The sequence below is a fragment of the Coturnix japonica genome, chromosome 5 (genome assembly GCF_001577835.2).
Source record: "Coturnix japonica isolate 7356 chromosome 5, Coturnix japonica 2.1, whole genome shotgun sequence".
Classification (NCBI taxonomy): domain Eukaryota; kingdom Metazoa; phylum Chordata; class Aves; order Galliformes; family Phasianidae; genus Coturnix; species Coturnix japonica.
The window spans coordinates 13,320,424-13,334,872 of NC_029520.1; the positions used below are offsets into that span (position 1 = coordinate 13,320,424).

Below are 14,449 nucleotides of genomic sequence, written 5' to 3' on the forward strand. Positions count from 1 at the left end.
AAGATAGAGTCTAGTACTTTTCTTTAGAAAACAAAGCCTATTAGAAGGCCTTTGTGCTTTTTGTGATGATAGAAATGCTTATTCTGTTTCTCTGATTCTATTTCAACTGAAGCTAAATGCAGTCTTATCTCTGCCAACCTGAGCAAGATCAGTTGACTTCCATTGTCCAGCATGTTGTTGACTAGTTTAGTTTGATGATCACTATGATCCCATCGTATGCCTGTGTTCAGAACACAAAGGTTGACTAGACTGTTTGTCAAGTAACAATATGTTCAGTTGTTTCCCTTCTGGTACAAGTCATTTAATCCTATTGGAATTATTAATAGAAAACGGAAGAGTAGTTAGAAAAATATTTGTGAACTGGATAAATCACAGTTTTAAAAATAGCTCTTTCTTTGAGATAGGTGGGCGACAAGACAAAATTTACCACTATGAATAGATACGAAAGTAATTTCAACATTTATTTTGAGAAATATTGTGCAATAGTAGTCTCATCGTGCTTTTTCTTCTTGGCAGGATAATATGTCAGAAGATGACCCTCCCTATATTACCAAGTTTACAGCATATCTGGAAATAGACTTTGTTTTTACTTGGGCCGCAAACTGCAATTGGGAAAAAACATCCCCAATGGCTTTAAGCTTCATAATAATGAACATCAGTCTTTGACACTTTAAATCATACATTCTATTTATTTCAAAATCTGTACTGTATGAGAATACTGTGACAAAGGCCAGGCATGTAGCTGGATCACTACACCTAAAAAAAAAATGGATTCCATCATCATGGATTAGCTGGAATAACATTAATCATGAAGCTGCGTTTATGAATAGTCCATGATAAGTGGAAGTGTTTAAATGCTCTTCTATTTTTTCTTGCTTATTAGCGAGATGTTAGATATCTATGAAAGCTTTAAAGCAGGGTAGTCCTTTTGGGGATTGAAGGAGTTTTTTATTATTATTGTCTTTTACTCCCTCTCACTGTATTAACAGTATGTTCCTATGTCTCTGCTTCAAATTCTTCCTTTCTCCAAACTCAAGTACTGCTTGCCTGCTCTATTCTGGTATTGTTATTGAACATGGCTTCCTTTGGTCATTTGTTTTTGGATACATACAACTACATCCCCTTAATGAGCATCATTTCCTAATGAACCTAAGGCAGAAAACTGTATCAGGGACCTCAACAATAAACATCAAAGCAAGAAGCTGCGATTTAATTAGCACTTTTAGTTTTTTCCTGTTTTAACATGGCTAAGCTGATCAGAACACTTAAGAAACAAGATGTTCCTTAAGAATTAATGTTTTGCCCTACTTTCCAAACTCTGAAGACAAGGGCTTTTTCCTTCATTTGTGTCTTGCTTAATTTCTAGGCTGTCCTTCTATCCTCACATTTCCTTTGCTCCATTCAGTAGGTCTCAGACACGTGGGCTTGCCTAGCTGTATGGACTTGTTTCTTGGCACTTGCTTTACCTGGAGCTTACTGCCATTCAGTCCCTGACAGATAGTGGTCTTCAACTTCCACTGTAAACGTACTGAAAGTTTCAAGGAAGGTGGTGTTTTTTGGTATTCTTAATGACAGTTTTTGATCCCTGTGCTTTTAACAATCAAATCTTGCAAGTTTGACATGTAGTTATGGACTCCAATGGGACTTGCCTGATGCAGTTTCATCCTGAGGAAGAGATTTTCTTTATCTTAGAACATGCGTGCTGGTCAGATTGTCAGCACACAGCAATAAAGCTGGCTTCTTTTGTTAATAAACTTTCCAACATGTTTTGCCTCCCATAGCACTACCTCAAAAATCATGATGTGAGCATAATTGTTCATAATTGTTTATATGTCTCAAGGATAAACAACACACAGTGCAGCAACTGTTGACCTATGGAGTAAAAGAGAAATGATCTGATGAAGATTGTCTAGAACATTTCATTTCAATTCTTAGAAAAAGAATCAGTGCTGAGTCAGACCTCGGCATCACTATGCAGCTGAGAATTTCAAGCACTTTGCTTTCCTGCAAAAAAAAAGAAAGACTTTGTAGTCTGCCAACTATCATTGGCAATTTTAGGTGCAGATTAGTAGGCTATATATCCCAAAAGAGCAATGTTAACAGTGATGTCAGAGGTGAGTGATTAACAAACCTGTTACAGTTGAGCTGCATTGCATATAGAATAGAGCCTAAAAAGAGTGACCGAGTTCCTTATGTATCTTAAGAGAACCTGAAAGTCCTCTGAGGAGTGGCTGAGGGAGCTGGGATTCTTTAGGCTGGAGAAGAAGAGGCTCAGCAGGAGATCTTTTCATTCTCTGCAAATACCTAAAAAGCAGATGTGGTGAGGTGTGGCTTGACCTCTTCTCCTGCATAACTAGTAATAGAACTAGAGGATATGGCTTCAACTTGCATGAGGGGAGGATCAAGTTGTGTATTTGGAATAAATTCTTCTCCAAAAGAGCAGTCAGGCACTGGAATGGTCTGCCCGTGGAGATGGTTGAGCCACAGACCTTGGAGGTATTCAGGAAACATTATGGTGTACTAAGGGATGTGGATTAGTGGAGAAACATTGATGGTAGATGGACCTTGGAGGTAATTTCCAACATTGGTGATTCTGTGATTCTAATGCCTGGGAAGAGTGCACTGTAATGTGAGATCCTTAGACCACAAGTGCCTTCTGTCATAACTCCTGAACTGATTTTCTTTTATGATAAGTGAAAGCTTAAATACCAGGATAGAGATTTTCTAAAATAATTGGTTCCCATCACTCTACTCCTCTTGTATTTCTATTAGTCAAGAGGACACAGGGATGCAGATATTTTCATTTCCCAGTAGTACATTTCCCATTTGTGCTGTCTTATTCTTATGGATAATGGCTTCAAACTCCTTTCTTAGTGACCCTAGAATCTGACAGATTTCAGCATAAACTACCTTTTACTTCCTTTCTAGATGCTGTTAACTTGATGTTACTGATTCTTTAACATTTTAAACATGTAAGTTGAAGTCAAGCAGAGGAACTATGTTCCAGACTACAGGAGTGTTCTTTGAGAAAGTCCCATTGCATTCTAAGTACCTGATGGCCAGTGCTGTGAATGTAACTCTTAAAATATTTCTTAAGTCTTAGAAGACAATAGAGTTCAACATAGAAATAACTGAATGTGCTGGCTTGATTGAAAGTGAAAAGGTATAGAAGTTATTAGTTTCTAAGGAGCATAGAATTTTGTATAGATCTATGTGAGGAGGATAATAGGAAATTGACTCCAAAGTTACTAATTTCATAATAATTAAGTCTTTTTAGGTAATACTTCAGCATTTTTTACTTAGAAACAATGGCAACCCAAACCCCTGTGATTCTATTGCATTGTATTGGCACTTCCATGTAGCTTTCTTAATAATTTTTTAAGATTGTATAACAATACTAAAAATATCATTTGTTTTACCATGACCGTTATATCTATTGAATCAAAGAGGAAAAAACTACAATTTTTTCAATAGCTCATTCTAAAGTGAAGAGCAGTGGAAGAGAGATCCATGGTTACTGATATATAGTAATATATAGTAATGCCCTTCTTTCTAGAAAGATAAATGTAAGGAAATGATCAGACTAGAAGAAAAGAAGTCCAATGTGTAATAGTCAGCATGGCTTTGATTTACAATAAATTTGGTTTATTTCTTCTTAAGTTTTTTGTAAATGAATTACTTACACTCTTTCATATCACAGGATCTTGCTTTCTAGCAAGTTCGTTCTTGGTCGTGTAGAATTTCCCTGGAAAAAGAAGACAGTTTCTTCTTAGAATAGGCAAAAAGATGATTTACTACAGTAAATTTGAATTAAGAAGAATTTTAAATTCTGTGTCAGGGGAGATAAAGTGTTCAGCATGTCATGTGGAATATCTTATGCCAACAGGAAACATTATTGAATTGGAGAGTAAATGGGGAAAACATTCCTGGTAAACACATGTACATGTTTCTATTGCTGGGAAACATTAGGAAAGAACCACTGCACAGCCAACACGTTAGCTGGCTTCTGCTTGTTAAAATCCCAGTGTCTCCAACATAGAACAAGAATTGCTTTAACTTTAATACTGTATTTTGTTCAGAAATAATATGGCAGCAGCTAAGCAATGAGATATTCAATCTGTGTGATGTTGTAAAATTACTCAATGCAACATTTTCAATTCAGTAATATCAGTAATTGAGACACGCACTAAGATCAGGCCATCAGTGCTATAGTCCACCTCAACATCTCGTGTTTCTCATGAGACGTCAATGATGTGAGCCAAAACTTCTGTAACTTCTGTCAGGTTGCTTACAAACTTCTTACCGAACTCACTGGACTTCTTTTCTTTCCGTGAAATGCATGTGTTGTGACTTGGGAACATATACTCCCTGTGTGGAAATTAGACCGCATGTGTGATTAAATTAAGATAGTTTATTAAATGTTTAATCAAGGCAGTTCAAATCAGAATTTGGTCTCGATAAATTGTGTACTCTCCAGCCATTGCAACATGCTAGTACCTGTTGCATTAAATGGATGCTGCTGGCTTTGTTGTAGATGTTGTTTAAATGGGGAACTGTGATTAAGCTCTATGGACCAGCAAAAGAGATTTTACTGCTCCAGCTTTCCTACTAGATTTGTCATCTGTCAAAGAAGAAATAGAATACGAAAAGAATTGTATGTGACATGTACTGCTAACAGGTGCTTAGTGCTGCAACAGCAGAACAAAAGGGAGTTTGTTTTTTATAAGTTTAGGGAAATACAAGGATATTTTGCAAGTTAATTTTGTACAGAGACCGTTGTGCACTCAAAAGTCTCATCTGTTTTCTGTCAGCCCTCTTGGGTTATGGTTTGTTGCTGTGATTAATTCAATCAGTCAGCCAAGTGCTTCCGTGAGAGCAAATCTGTCTCTCTCTGTGGATGAACTAGCTCACCATGGACTTGTGTGAGCTTTGATGCAGGTGCAAAGAAAGATTGTGGGTGGGACAAAACCATCCTTAACAGCTACAGCCAATAGAGCAGCTTCTGGTCAGGTAATGTCAAACTGTACCTTCAGTAGACCTTCCTCATGTTTTTGCATTTGTTTGGCATATGCGGAGCGCAGAGATCTCTATTGTTGACTAGTGTATTGCTGGTGCCCTAGTGCCAGCCAGCTTCTCAGAGATGAGAAAAATGTAAACTCCAAAAAGCAACTATCTACTAAAGAAATAAAATTAGAAGAGCAAAGGAAGCTTGTTTTTGTGCTAATAGAAAAAAAAAACCTGAAACATCCACTTCAGAACAGGTGACTTTTCTTTCTACTTTTACTGTTATGAATGCAAAAATAAGTTTTCTCATTAATCCAAGGTAAATTTAGTAGCACTTCAGTTGTAAGACCTTAGGAAACTGTACGTTTCAAAATGTGGCTGAAGAGGAGCAAAATTTCAGTCCCTGTATTTCTTGTAAGATCACACTTAAATCGTTGCTAACACTTTTGTTTTTTAACATATATGTACATCTGAATCCAAAATAGGAAGATCTCAGCATTGTAAACTGACTGTAAAGACTTCTCTGAAGCTATTTCAGTTCTTAAACCCACTGTGTATCACTGGTTGTTTGGTAGCTCTGATTGCTGTGCGTGCTTTCTGACCTGCTTTCTGTTCTGTCTGCTACACCAGCAAGGTTAAAACCTCAGGTTCTTTTTCAGTGTATTGTCTTCAAAAGCAGTTATATTATGATATCAAATAGAAATGAAACCTGATAGATGATAGAAATGAAACCTGATAGTGCTTTTTTTTATTTGTTCATTTATACATCACTTATTTACTTATTCCTTTATTCATTCATTTACTCATCGTTTCCAGCACATGCATTTTCTCAATTGCTAGGTAACTTGCTTTTAGTGCAAAATGGAAATGAAGACAGAATTTTAGTATCTGGTTAATTTAAGGCATTAGTTAGTGATTATACTGCCAGAGAAACAACAATTACTTTTTGTAGGTAGTGTGAACATTTGTGTTGTTACAAGTCTTACTGATATTAATGAATTTTAATTAATTATTAAGTTCTGACAGTTGCCCCTGGGGGGAAAACACTTAATTACAGGAGTATATTTTATCCAGTACAGTTCTGTTTAATTAAAAAGAAAACCTGAATTGAGTTTTTTGTGCTATATAAAAGGGAATATGTTTGGCATGCTTATAGTGTTGATGTGTTCCGAGTACGTGGTTCTTTTCTTCGGTGGTATGTTTCAGTGCACACTAGCCCTATAAATATATTTTGTCATTGAGGAAATTTTTTAACAGAATGAGCAGATACTTGTTTTTGTTTTTCTGTTGCTTCTTACTCTCTGTGATGACTGTACTGTGCCAATTCTGAAATCTTTCAACCCATTCAGGAATATGTGCTTTATATACAGCCACTGTCAAGGCCCATGCTGTAACACAGATCCATCTGGTCTGTCTGATACCCTCTTCTCGAGGGCTGAGCCTGTTCTGCTTTTGCTCCCGTTTCTCCCCTTCCACAAACTTTGCAACTTAGATCCTGAAACCTGCAGGCTTCCTTCACATAAATTAGTTCTCATGTCCCACTGCTTTCTGTTATGTCAATGGGAATTGCATACTATCAAGTTTCCTTGTCTCTTCCAGGTTGTGCAGAGGAGAAACTTCATCCTCCAGAATACAGTCTAGTCACAATCTTTCCTTAAACTAGTGCGTGCATAGATTTACAGCACATAAGATCGCTATACTTAAAACTAATTCAGAAGAACATTCTTCCTTTGTTTTTTGCTGGCTATTCAGTTGCACTGTGGTGAAGTATCAGTATCTCAGGAGGTCAGAAAAATCTCAGAGGATTTCAACAAGGAAGGATTTCACAGAGAGTTTTTTTGTTTATTTGCTTGGGGGTTTTTATGGTGGTGTTTTTTTGGTTTTTTTTTTTAGTATTTAAAAAAATCAATCAGAGAATCAAAACACTTTAAGGAACTAAGGGGACCTTTTTCAGTTTTGATTATTATAGTGTTCTGCAGTTTTCTTAATTGAGTGTTTGTGGTTTTATACTTAATGAATATCAACCAACAATGCCTGAAGATAGCTCTAACAGGACATTGTTATCAGCCACCTCTGTTCTTGCTGTCTTTGCATTTCTGTGCTTCCATTAATGTAAGTCTGCAGTAGTTCTGTCCCTTGAGAAAGACTTTGTAGTCCTTAGACAGGAAACAGATATGTTTGCAGTTTCTTGTGTATCCTTGAGCATTTTTCCTGTGTACGGTTCAAGAATGACAATACCCTTCGCATTCTTAGATATTTTCTTTCTAAGGATCTTCATGGTATTGCTCTCTCTCTGCTTTGTTTTGTTAAAAGACATTTTCTTGTTCGAAACGAATCCAGTCAAATTATGCGTATCTGTTTGCTCCCAGTGGAGTAAATGGATACTTCTCCTCTATTTTGGGGATTCAGGCAGCATTTCGATTCATGAGTATCTGTGTTGTTCCAGTTGACTCAAAATCCTTCTACAAAATTCTTTCAAAGTGTTTTGGTTCAGCGAGTCTCACCTGTGAGAGCAATAAAGAAATTCTCTACACTGAAGTCAGGTTTGAGTGGTAGTGTTTACCTCTACCTGCAGGTTTCTTAGGACTGGAAATCTATATATTTATGAGAAAAATATCCAACCCCAGTATATTTCTGCTTCACATGTCTTACTAAGTAAATAAGCATAAATTGAGATGTGAAAATAAAATAAATCATATTTCAGCACAGCAGACTTTTACTCAAATGCTAATGAACAGTCAGTAAAATAATACAATATTTTAATCTGCCGTTTAACTGTTTAATATTTAAGAAATATTGTTTGCCACCTTCCCTGTTGGTGGGGGAAAAAAATGAATATTTTTCCCTCGACAATTCTGGGTTTCATTTTAAATGCAGACCTATTTTGATTGATGTTTTATCGGCATTTATTCTCTACTGAAATCTGGTTTTGATAATAAGAAACAAAGCAAAACCAAAAATAAGAGCAACAACAACAAAACTTGGAGTAAGTAACTAAACTTATTTTTAGAAGCATCTGTCAAACCTGTCAGTGCGAGCCATGCACGCAATCAGTTGGAAATCTTCATTGGTAATGCAGGTTTTATTTGTATAGTTTAAAATATGTTGTCTTGCAAATTCAACATTTTACTTCATTGCCATGTGAGTACTTTCAATATATGAAACCACCATTTGTATGTTTTATCTTCCATTGTCTGCTCTGCTTTATTGACTGTTCAACGCTGCCATTAATCTTGAGCTTAGCAGTCTTACTTTGGGTATGTATAGCTTCAATAGAGACAGTTTTGCACTTTTGTCGTTCAGGAATGAAGACATTGTTATCTAAATATTTTCTTGTTAATTATCTGTAGCTGCATCATTGTCTCTGGAAAAAAAAATTATGCTTAATCATGATCACTCAGTGTATAGGCAGATTTGTGCTTGAAAGTTCATGGAATCCAGAGGGCTTTTTGTTCCTTTCAGTGTGTCTGCAGAGGGATTTAATGAAATTGATAATAACAAAGTGGTATCAACATGCAGATGACAGACATGACCATACATCTTCCTATGTAGATTATGCGGTGTGTCCACTCCCTGTCTCGTCATGCTTGTGCAATATTTGGGTTTGGATATCAACTGTCTGCTTGAGTCTGTGTTGCCAGAACACAGTTAGTATTGTTAGACTTTGAGGGAGCAATATTTAAGTAGGAATGTTTATCTGAAGGGATTTTAAATTTTATTTATTTATTTATTGCTATACTTTTTCTCAGTCTGTTGGATACGGCGTTGAACAATCACTTGCCCTTTTTGACATCTAAAGCATCATCTTTCTGCATGGTCCTCTTGTGCCTTCCTTCTTCCCACTTCCCCTGAAGATGGTTTGTGGAAAAGTCTTTGATCCATTCTGCGTTTCCAAAAGAACACGCAACATTTGTGGTTCAGATACTAAATTACCTTCACTTCCATTGCAGAAGGAAGTTTTTTTTTTCCTAAAAATGAGTTTTGATTCTAATACTGTCTGCCACACCCACTGTTCATTTCCATGTACTTAGAAATCAGTAAGAACACTTTCTTCATTAAACATTTAATTCTTTGAGAGAGTCTTAGCTGAAAGCTTTGTGCTTTTGAAACTGTTCCTCCTCCTTCCCAGTCTGACAAAGTCCAAATAAATTAATCTCTTGGGGTACTTGTCTGACTCATATTCTCCGTGCTTCACAGCCAGAAAGCAGGATAAATTAACCTTTACAAAACTCTGTGCTGGCACAGCTATATTGCTCCCCACTCGTGAGTAAGTTTGGCTGTGATTTAATCATGTAATATGGAGTGCAGTCCTACTGAACTGCATAATTTCTGAGATGTACGTTGAGCCTAAGCTGAATGGCATTACAGTTGTGTTCTTACATTTTTGTCTCTGCGTTGCTGATGATAGGTGCACAATACTCTTTGAGTTGGGCAAATGAAAGCAATTTGGCAGGAACTGCCTATGACTATTGAGTATATTTGCTGCCTCTTATTTATTAGTTAAGCATGGAATTCATTCATTAGCAGTGCTATGCAATTGCGTCTAAAAATAAAAATGAAAAGAGTTCTGTGTTTTTCTGTTAATTTCTTTCCCAGTTACCTTTAGAGTGTGACACTGCCTGGCACAGGACTTGTACTATGCAGTCTCCAGTGGCCTTTCAGAAAGGCTTTTCTGTCTTTGTTGACCCATTTCCTGGATTAGTCTGGCTAAGTTACGGATTATTTTCTCTGTTAAGCTTTTTCTTATGTCCAATAATTCAAGAGTGGCATATTGGCATAATAGTGTATCCAGCTAGTTGAACTTCTAACTTTCATGTTTATAACTCTTAAAAAGTTAATGATAATGTTTTATTTTCTTGCAATATAAAGCACACTTAGGAACTTGTCAAGTACACTTTGTTGGGTTTTTTTTTTAATCATACTTGAATAAATACTTAAATTCTAGAACAACAGGAAACAGGCGGAATGATACATTTGTTGATGTAGGATGTCAGATAATTTAGTATAAATTACAGATTCTTTAAATACTTGAAAACAGCAAAGGTCAGGAAGCCTCCATTCAAAATTTTCCAGCATATGTATAATATTTTACAGGATGTCTGTCTGTCAGTGGGCTGCAAAAGAATAATCTGTAAAAACCGACTTGTTTGTTGTTTTTCATGTTGTCTATTTATGCCCTGACAAATGAGCATCGGATGTAGTGTTGAATCTGAAGAACAGTGTGCAGTTCAAGGTTACAAACAAGCCAGAGTGTGTAGCATGAGGAAACTAGACACAGGCTGTTATTCTGAACTGTTTCTTTTCAGTAAGTTAATGTTCTGGTCTTGAAATAACATGCTAGTGTGGTCAGATAATTTAATTGATGATTTAAATGATTTATAAAAGGAAAGTAATCAAAAACTTTCCTGTGAGTAGTTTGTGGGATTCTGTCAGATGAAAATTTCTTTCACAATCATTATATTGCTCATATGCATGGAAAAAAATATACTTGAAAGTAAGTGTGGATCTATAATTTGGCATCAACTTAGAGGCTACTACTTGAAAGTAAGAAAATTCTATGTCAATCCTTGAACTGCTGATTTTATTTATTTAATAAAATGAGTTGTGAGAAGGATCTGGGGAGCTACAGGTCTATCAGCTTGACCTTGATACTGGGAAAGGTCACAGAGTAACGCAACTTGAGTGTGATCACTTGGCATGTGTGGGCCAGCCAGGGGATCAGGTCAAAGGCGCATCCTGCTTTACCAAGCTCATCTCATTCTGTGATCAGGTGACCCACCTGGAAGATGTGGGAAAGGCTGTTGATGTTGTCTACCTAGCCTTCAGCAAAGCCTTTCACACTGGTTCCCGTAGTGCTCTCCTGGGGAAGTGGGTAGCCCGTGTCTTGGTCAGGTGCACTCTGGAGGGCCAGTCCCAGGGAGTGATGGTGAATGGAGTTAAATCCAGCTAGTGACTGGTCACAAGTGGTGTTCCGCAGGGGCTGGAATTGGGGCCATGGCCATGTAATCTTATATAGGATTGTTTGACAACTGTTGCATTTGATTATAAGAAAACAGTTTCAGATGTTTTAAAAATATATTCCCAAGCATCTTGATAAGGTATTTGGTATGGAATTAAATATTGTAAAAAGCCTGCTTGCTATAAATTGAACTGTTTGAAAACAAAAAGTATACTTGAAAGCAGTCTTTAGAACCGTTTGGGAAAGGACCTAGGGCAGTTTTGTGTGCAAATAGCAGCTCAAGTTTTTAATTTCTCACAGAGATTTCTGAACTAGCAGCAGTTTCTATCTTGCTGTTCAAACGTATGTGTTCTTACGTACAAGAAAGGGCACTGTTTCACTGTAGCTTCTAACCATTCCCAGGTGAATTTTTTTTTTTCATTCATTTATTGAGACTTGGCTTTTCTTTAAAGGTGTACTTACATCATGTATTGCAAAGTAGCTTGATTTACAGTAGCACAATATTAATATTAGCAGTAGCTTCCTCTCAAGTCTCTGCCATTGATTTCATGAAGCTGTTGGGATTCTTGGAGAACAGAGTTCAAAAGCGCAAGCTGTTATTGACTTACTCATCATAATACATCTTTATCTCAAAAGCTCTCTCTGAATCCTTGTCCTTTACAAGAAGCAACATTTCTAAGTTATAGAGAAAAAAAATTGAAAACAAAATAAAAATTACTGAAGCCAAATGAATTGTTAAATGTAATATGACTGTGGTAGCTCTCAGCAGTCGCATTTCTTTTGGAAGACTGTTCTAAGATAAGCAGTAGTTTTGTAAAGGTAGTGCAGACTGTCTTACTGATAACCCAAACTGTATCCTCAAGGAACCATCATGCATTCCAGCATATTTCAGGAAATTTCATAAATCTGCTCATATCTCAGACATGTCTATTTCTCAGGATGGAACTTTGTTTTAAAGGAAATGTATTTTTGGTTTTCCCTGTAAGCACACAACTTTGTCTTTTAGAAAAATTATATGGTGCTTAAAAAAAAAATCCCATCATCTGATTCATGTGTCTTACCCAAAATCTAGTGGGGTTCATTTAAGCAGTCAGCTCTTCTTTAACATATCCTTCTAATGACAATTTACACCCTTACTGCGCTTCTTTAACCTTGTGATTCCTAGAATGCATTCTATGGATGAAGTATGAGTACATTTACTAGGATGTTTATGTCATTTTCTTTTGTAGCTCAGTAGTATTAGCCTGGATAAGTGACCAGAATTGAATTATAGGTATACAGAAGGTTGTGCTGAAGGTGCACATGGTACTGTTTGAATTCATTATTAAGTGTTGCTGGGATTTGTGCTGAGAAGAGGGATTATGTTATAGATATGTTATAGAATATATTAGAAATGTAGAAATGTATTGAGATGATGGTTTAGAAACCTGAGAAGTAGATTGAAAGTTGTGCTAGTTACAGAAGGGGCTGAATAAGGTGTGGATTGGCAATTTTTGGATTTACTTATGTCCTTTGAAAATTCACCTAGAAAATGGTGCATTTTAATGTGATTTTGCATCTTTTGGAAAATGGTTACAGGTTTGTTTGTTTGTTTTTTAAAGGAATCCAAAATGTACTCAGCTTGTTCTGTGCGGTGCTTACAGAAAATAAAGTTCTCTTTCACTCAGCAAGTTTTCAGAGGCTCAGTGATGCCTGCAGGGCTCTGGAGTCTTTGATGTTTCCTCTCAAATACAGGTGAGTTGGGCTGTAGATCTCTGAACTTTTCTACTCACTGCATAACTTGCAACTCATGCTGCATTATCATTAGCAAAAACTGTGCTTTGTTTGTTCAAGTAAGTTTCCAATAAGATTTTCATGATCAGATATACAAGTCTTCTACAAGTCTTATATGCAGCTTTTGAAAATCTCTTGCATTATGACAGTAAAATGATGAAGGGAGAAATATCCTGCCTGCAAATACAATAGAACCCAACTCACAGCATCAATTAGATGGTAAAAGTTGATACTGGTGTTCCATAAGTAAATGCATGAAGAAGAAAGCATTTGGGCAAGACCTAATAGTTGTGTGCCAGTAGGTAATAAACAGTGCATGCCAAGAGAACAAGAGACTGTGGTCAGAAATTGAAACAGCGGTGCCCTGGGTTTCTGACTGGATGCAGGGTAAACATGTTTTATTATAAGAATAACTAAGCATTGGAACAGAGTGGAAGACTGGAAACTCTATCCGTCTGGGCTTTTAGGACCCAACTGGACAAAGCCCAGCATAACTTGATCTGAATTTGGTCTTGGACCTGCTTTGAGCAGGTTACATTAAGTGATCTCCTGGGGCTCTTTACACCCTGAAAGATTCCTTGATTCTAAGAAAACATGTAATGATTCTAAGAAAACATGTAATGTTTAGCAGTCACTTCAGTATCAAATCGAATTATTTCATTTTGACATTCTTTATTAATAATATTTTACAGCAGTCTGAATTGTAGCTTTCTGTCCAGTATCCCAATCATGTTTTAAAAATGAAAGTATTATCCATAACTTGAATGTTTTTAATCACCCAGAAGTTTCGAATGAATAAATAATTTGTAAAACAGAAATATTACACATATTGATTGCTTTTATTTTGCATGATTGACTTGTTCACAATAAATTGTGGGCACTGTAATATTACAATATCTGGAGTTTACATGACAGATACTACTTCATGAAGTTTTTCAAATTTATTCTCAAAAAAAAAAAAAAATAAAGTGCTTATAGTAAATTTAACTTACACAGGACGATTGAAAAAAAGTGTTAGGTAAAGAAATAGAAGACTTTATTTTACAGTATTTATTCTTTTCACAGTTATCCGTATATTCCAATTCTTCCTGCACAGCTACTGGAAGTTCTCAGTTCACCAACGCCTTTCATAATTGGTGTACATTCTGTCTTTCGTAATGACATTCATGAACTTGTAAGTATGACTGCCCAGAATGGTCTTAGTGTCATCTACGAGGCAGAGATTTTTCCATGCTTCAGAGGTGTTCTTGTGAACCATTTGTATCTTTTGAAAATATTACAGTAAAAACTAGAAAATTAGGAAGAGAAAAAGCATAAGCATCAATTCTTCTATAAACATATTAAGACTGTAAAGGAAAGACATGATTGCATGGAGTGCAAGATGGGAAGGAATGGATCTGTTCCCAAGTTTGGGAAATAAATAAAATTTAAAATCAAAATACCTCTTTTAGTATTATCAAGTATACCCCATTTTATTTTATGCTTTATTTTTAAGTATGCATTTGAGAATCTGATTGATGGTTACAGAGGTGCCTAGAAACATATAGTTTTACATAAAAGTTGTCATAATTCTTTCCTTTTGAGAACACATGATCAAATATCTCAAATCACTCAACGCAAACCTGGATCATCCACAAACACTTGGGTTTTGATTCATTTTTTACAACCAGGTTCAGTGATATGAAGTATTTGGAGTATTTCCTTTATCAAAAT

The 14,449-nt window shown here is 36.1% G+C and overlaps 1 protein-coding gene across 5 annotated transcripts in view; it reads left to right on the plus strand.

Annotated features, from left to right (window-relative positions):
• SBF2 (SET binding factor 2) overlaps positions 1 to 14,449 on the plus strand; it is a 215,209-nt gene that overhangs the window by 108,490 nt on the left and 92,270 nt on the right. For all 5 annotated transcript variants that reach the window (XM_015864003.2, XM_015864005.2, XM_015864006.2 and 2 more), the window contains exons 7-8: positions 12,565 to 12,697; positions 13,802 to 13,910. In XM_015864003.2, the coding sequence (XP_015719489.1) occupies positions 12,565 to 12,697; positions 13,802 to 13,910 (242 nt within the window). The remainder of the gene's footprint in view (positions 1 to 12,564; positions 12,698 to 13,801; positions 13,911 to 14,449) is intronic.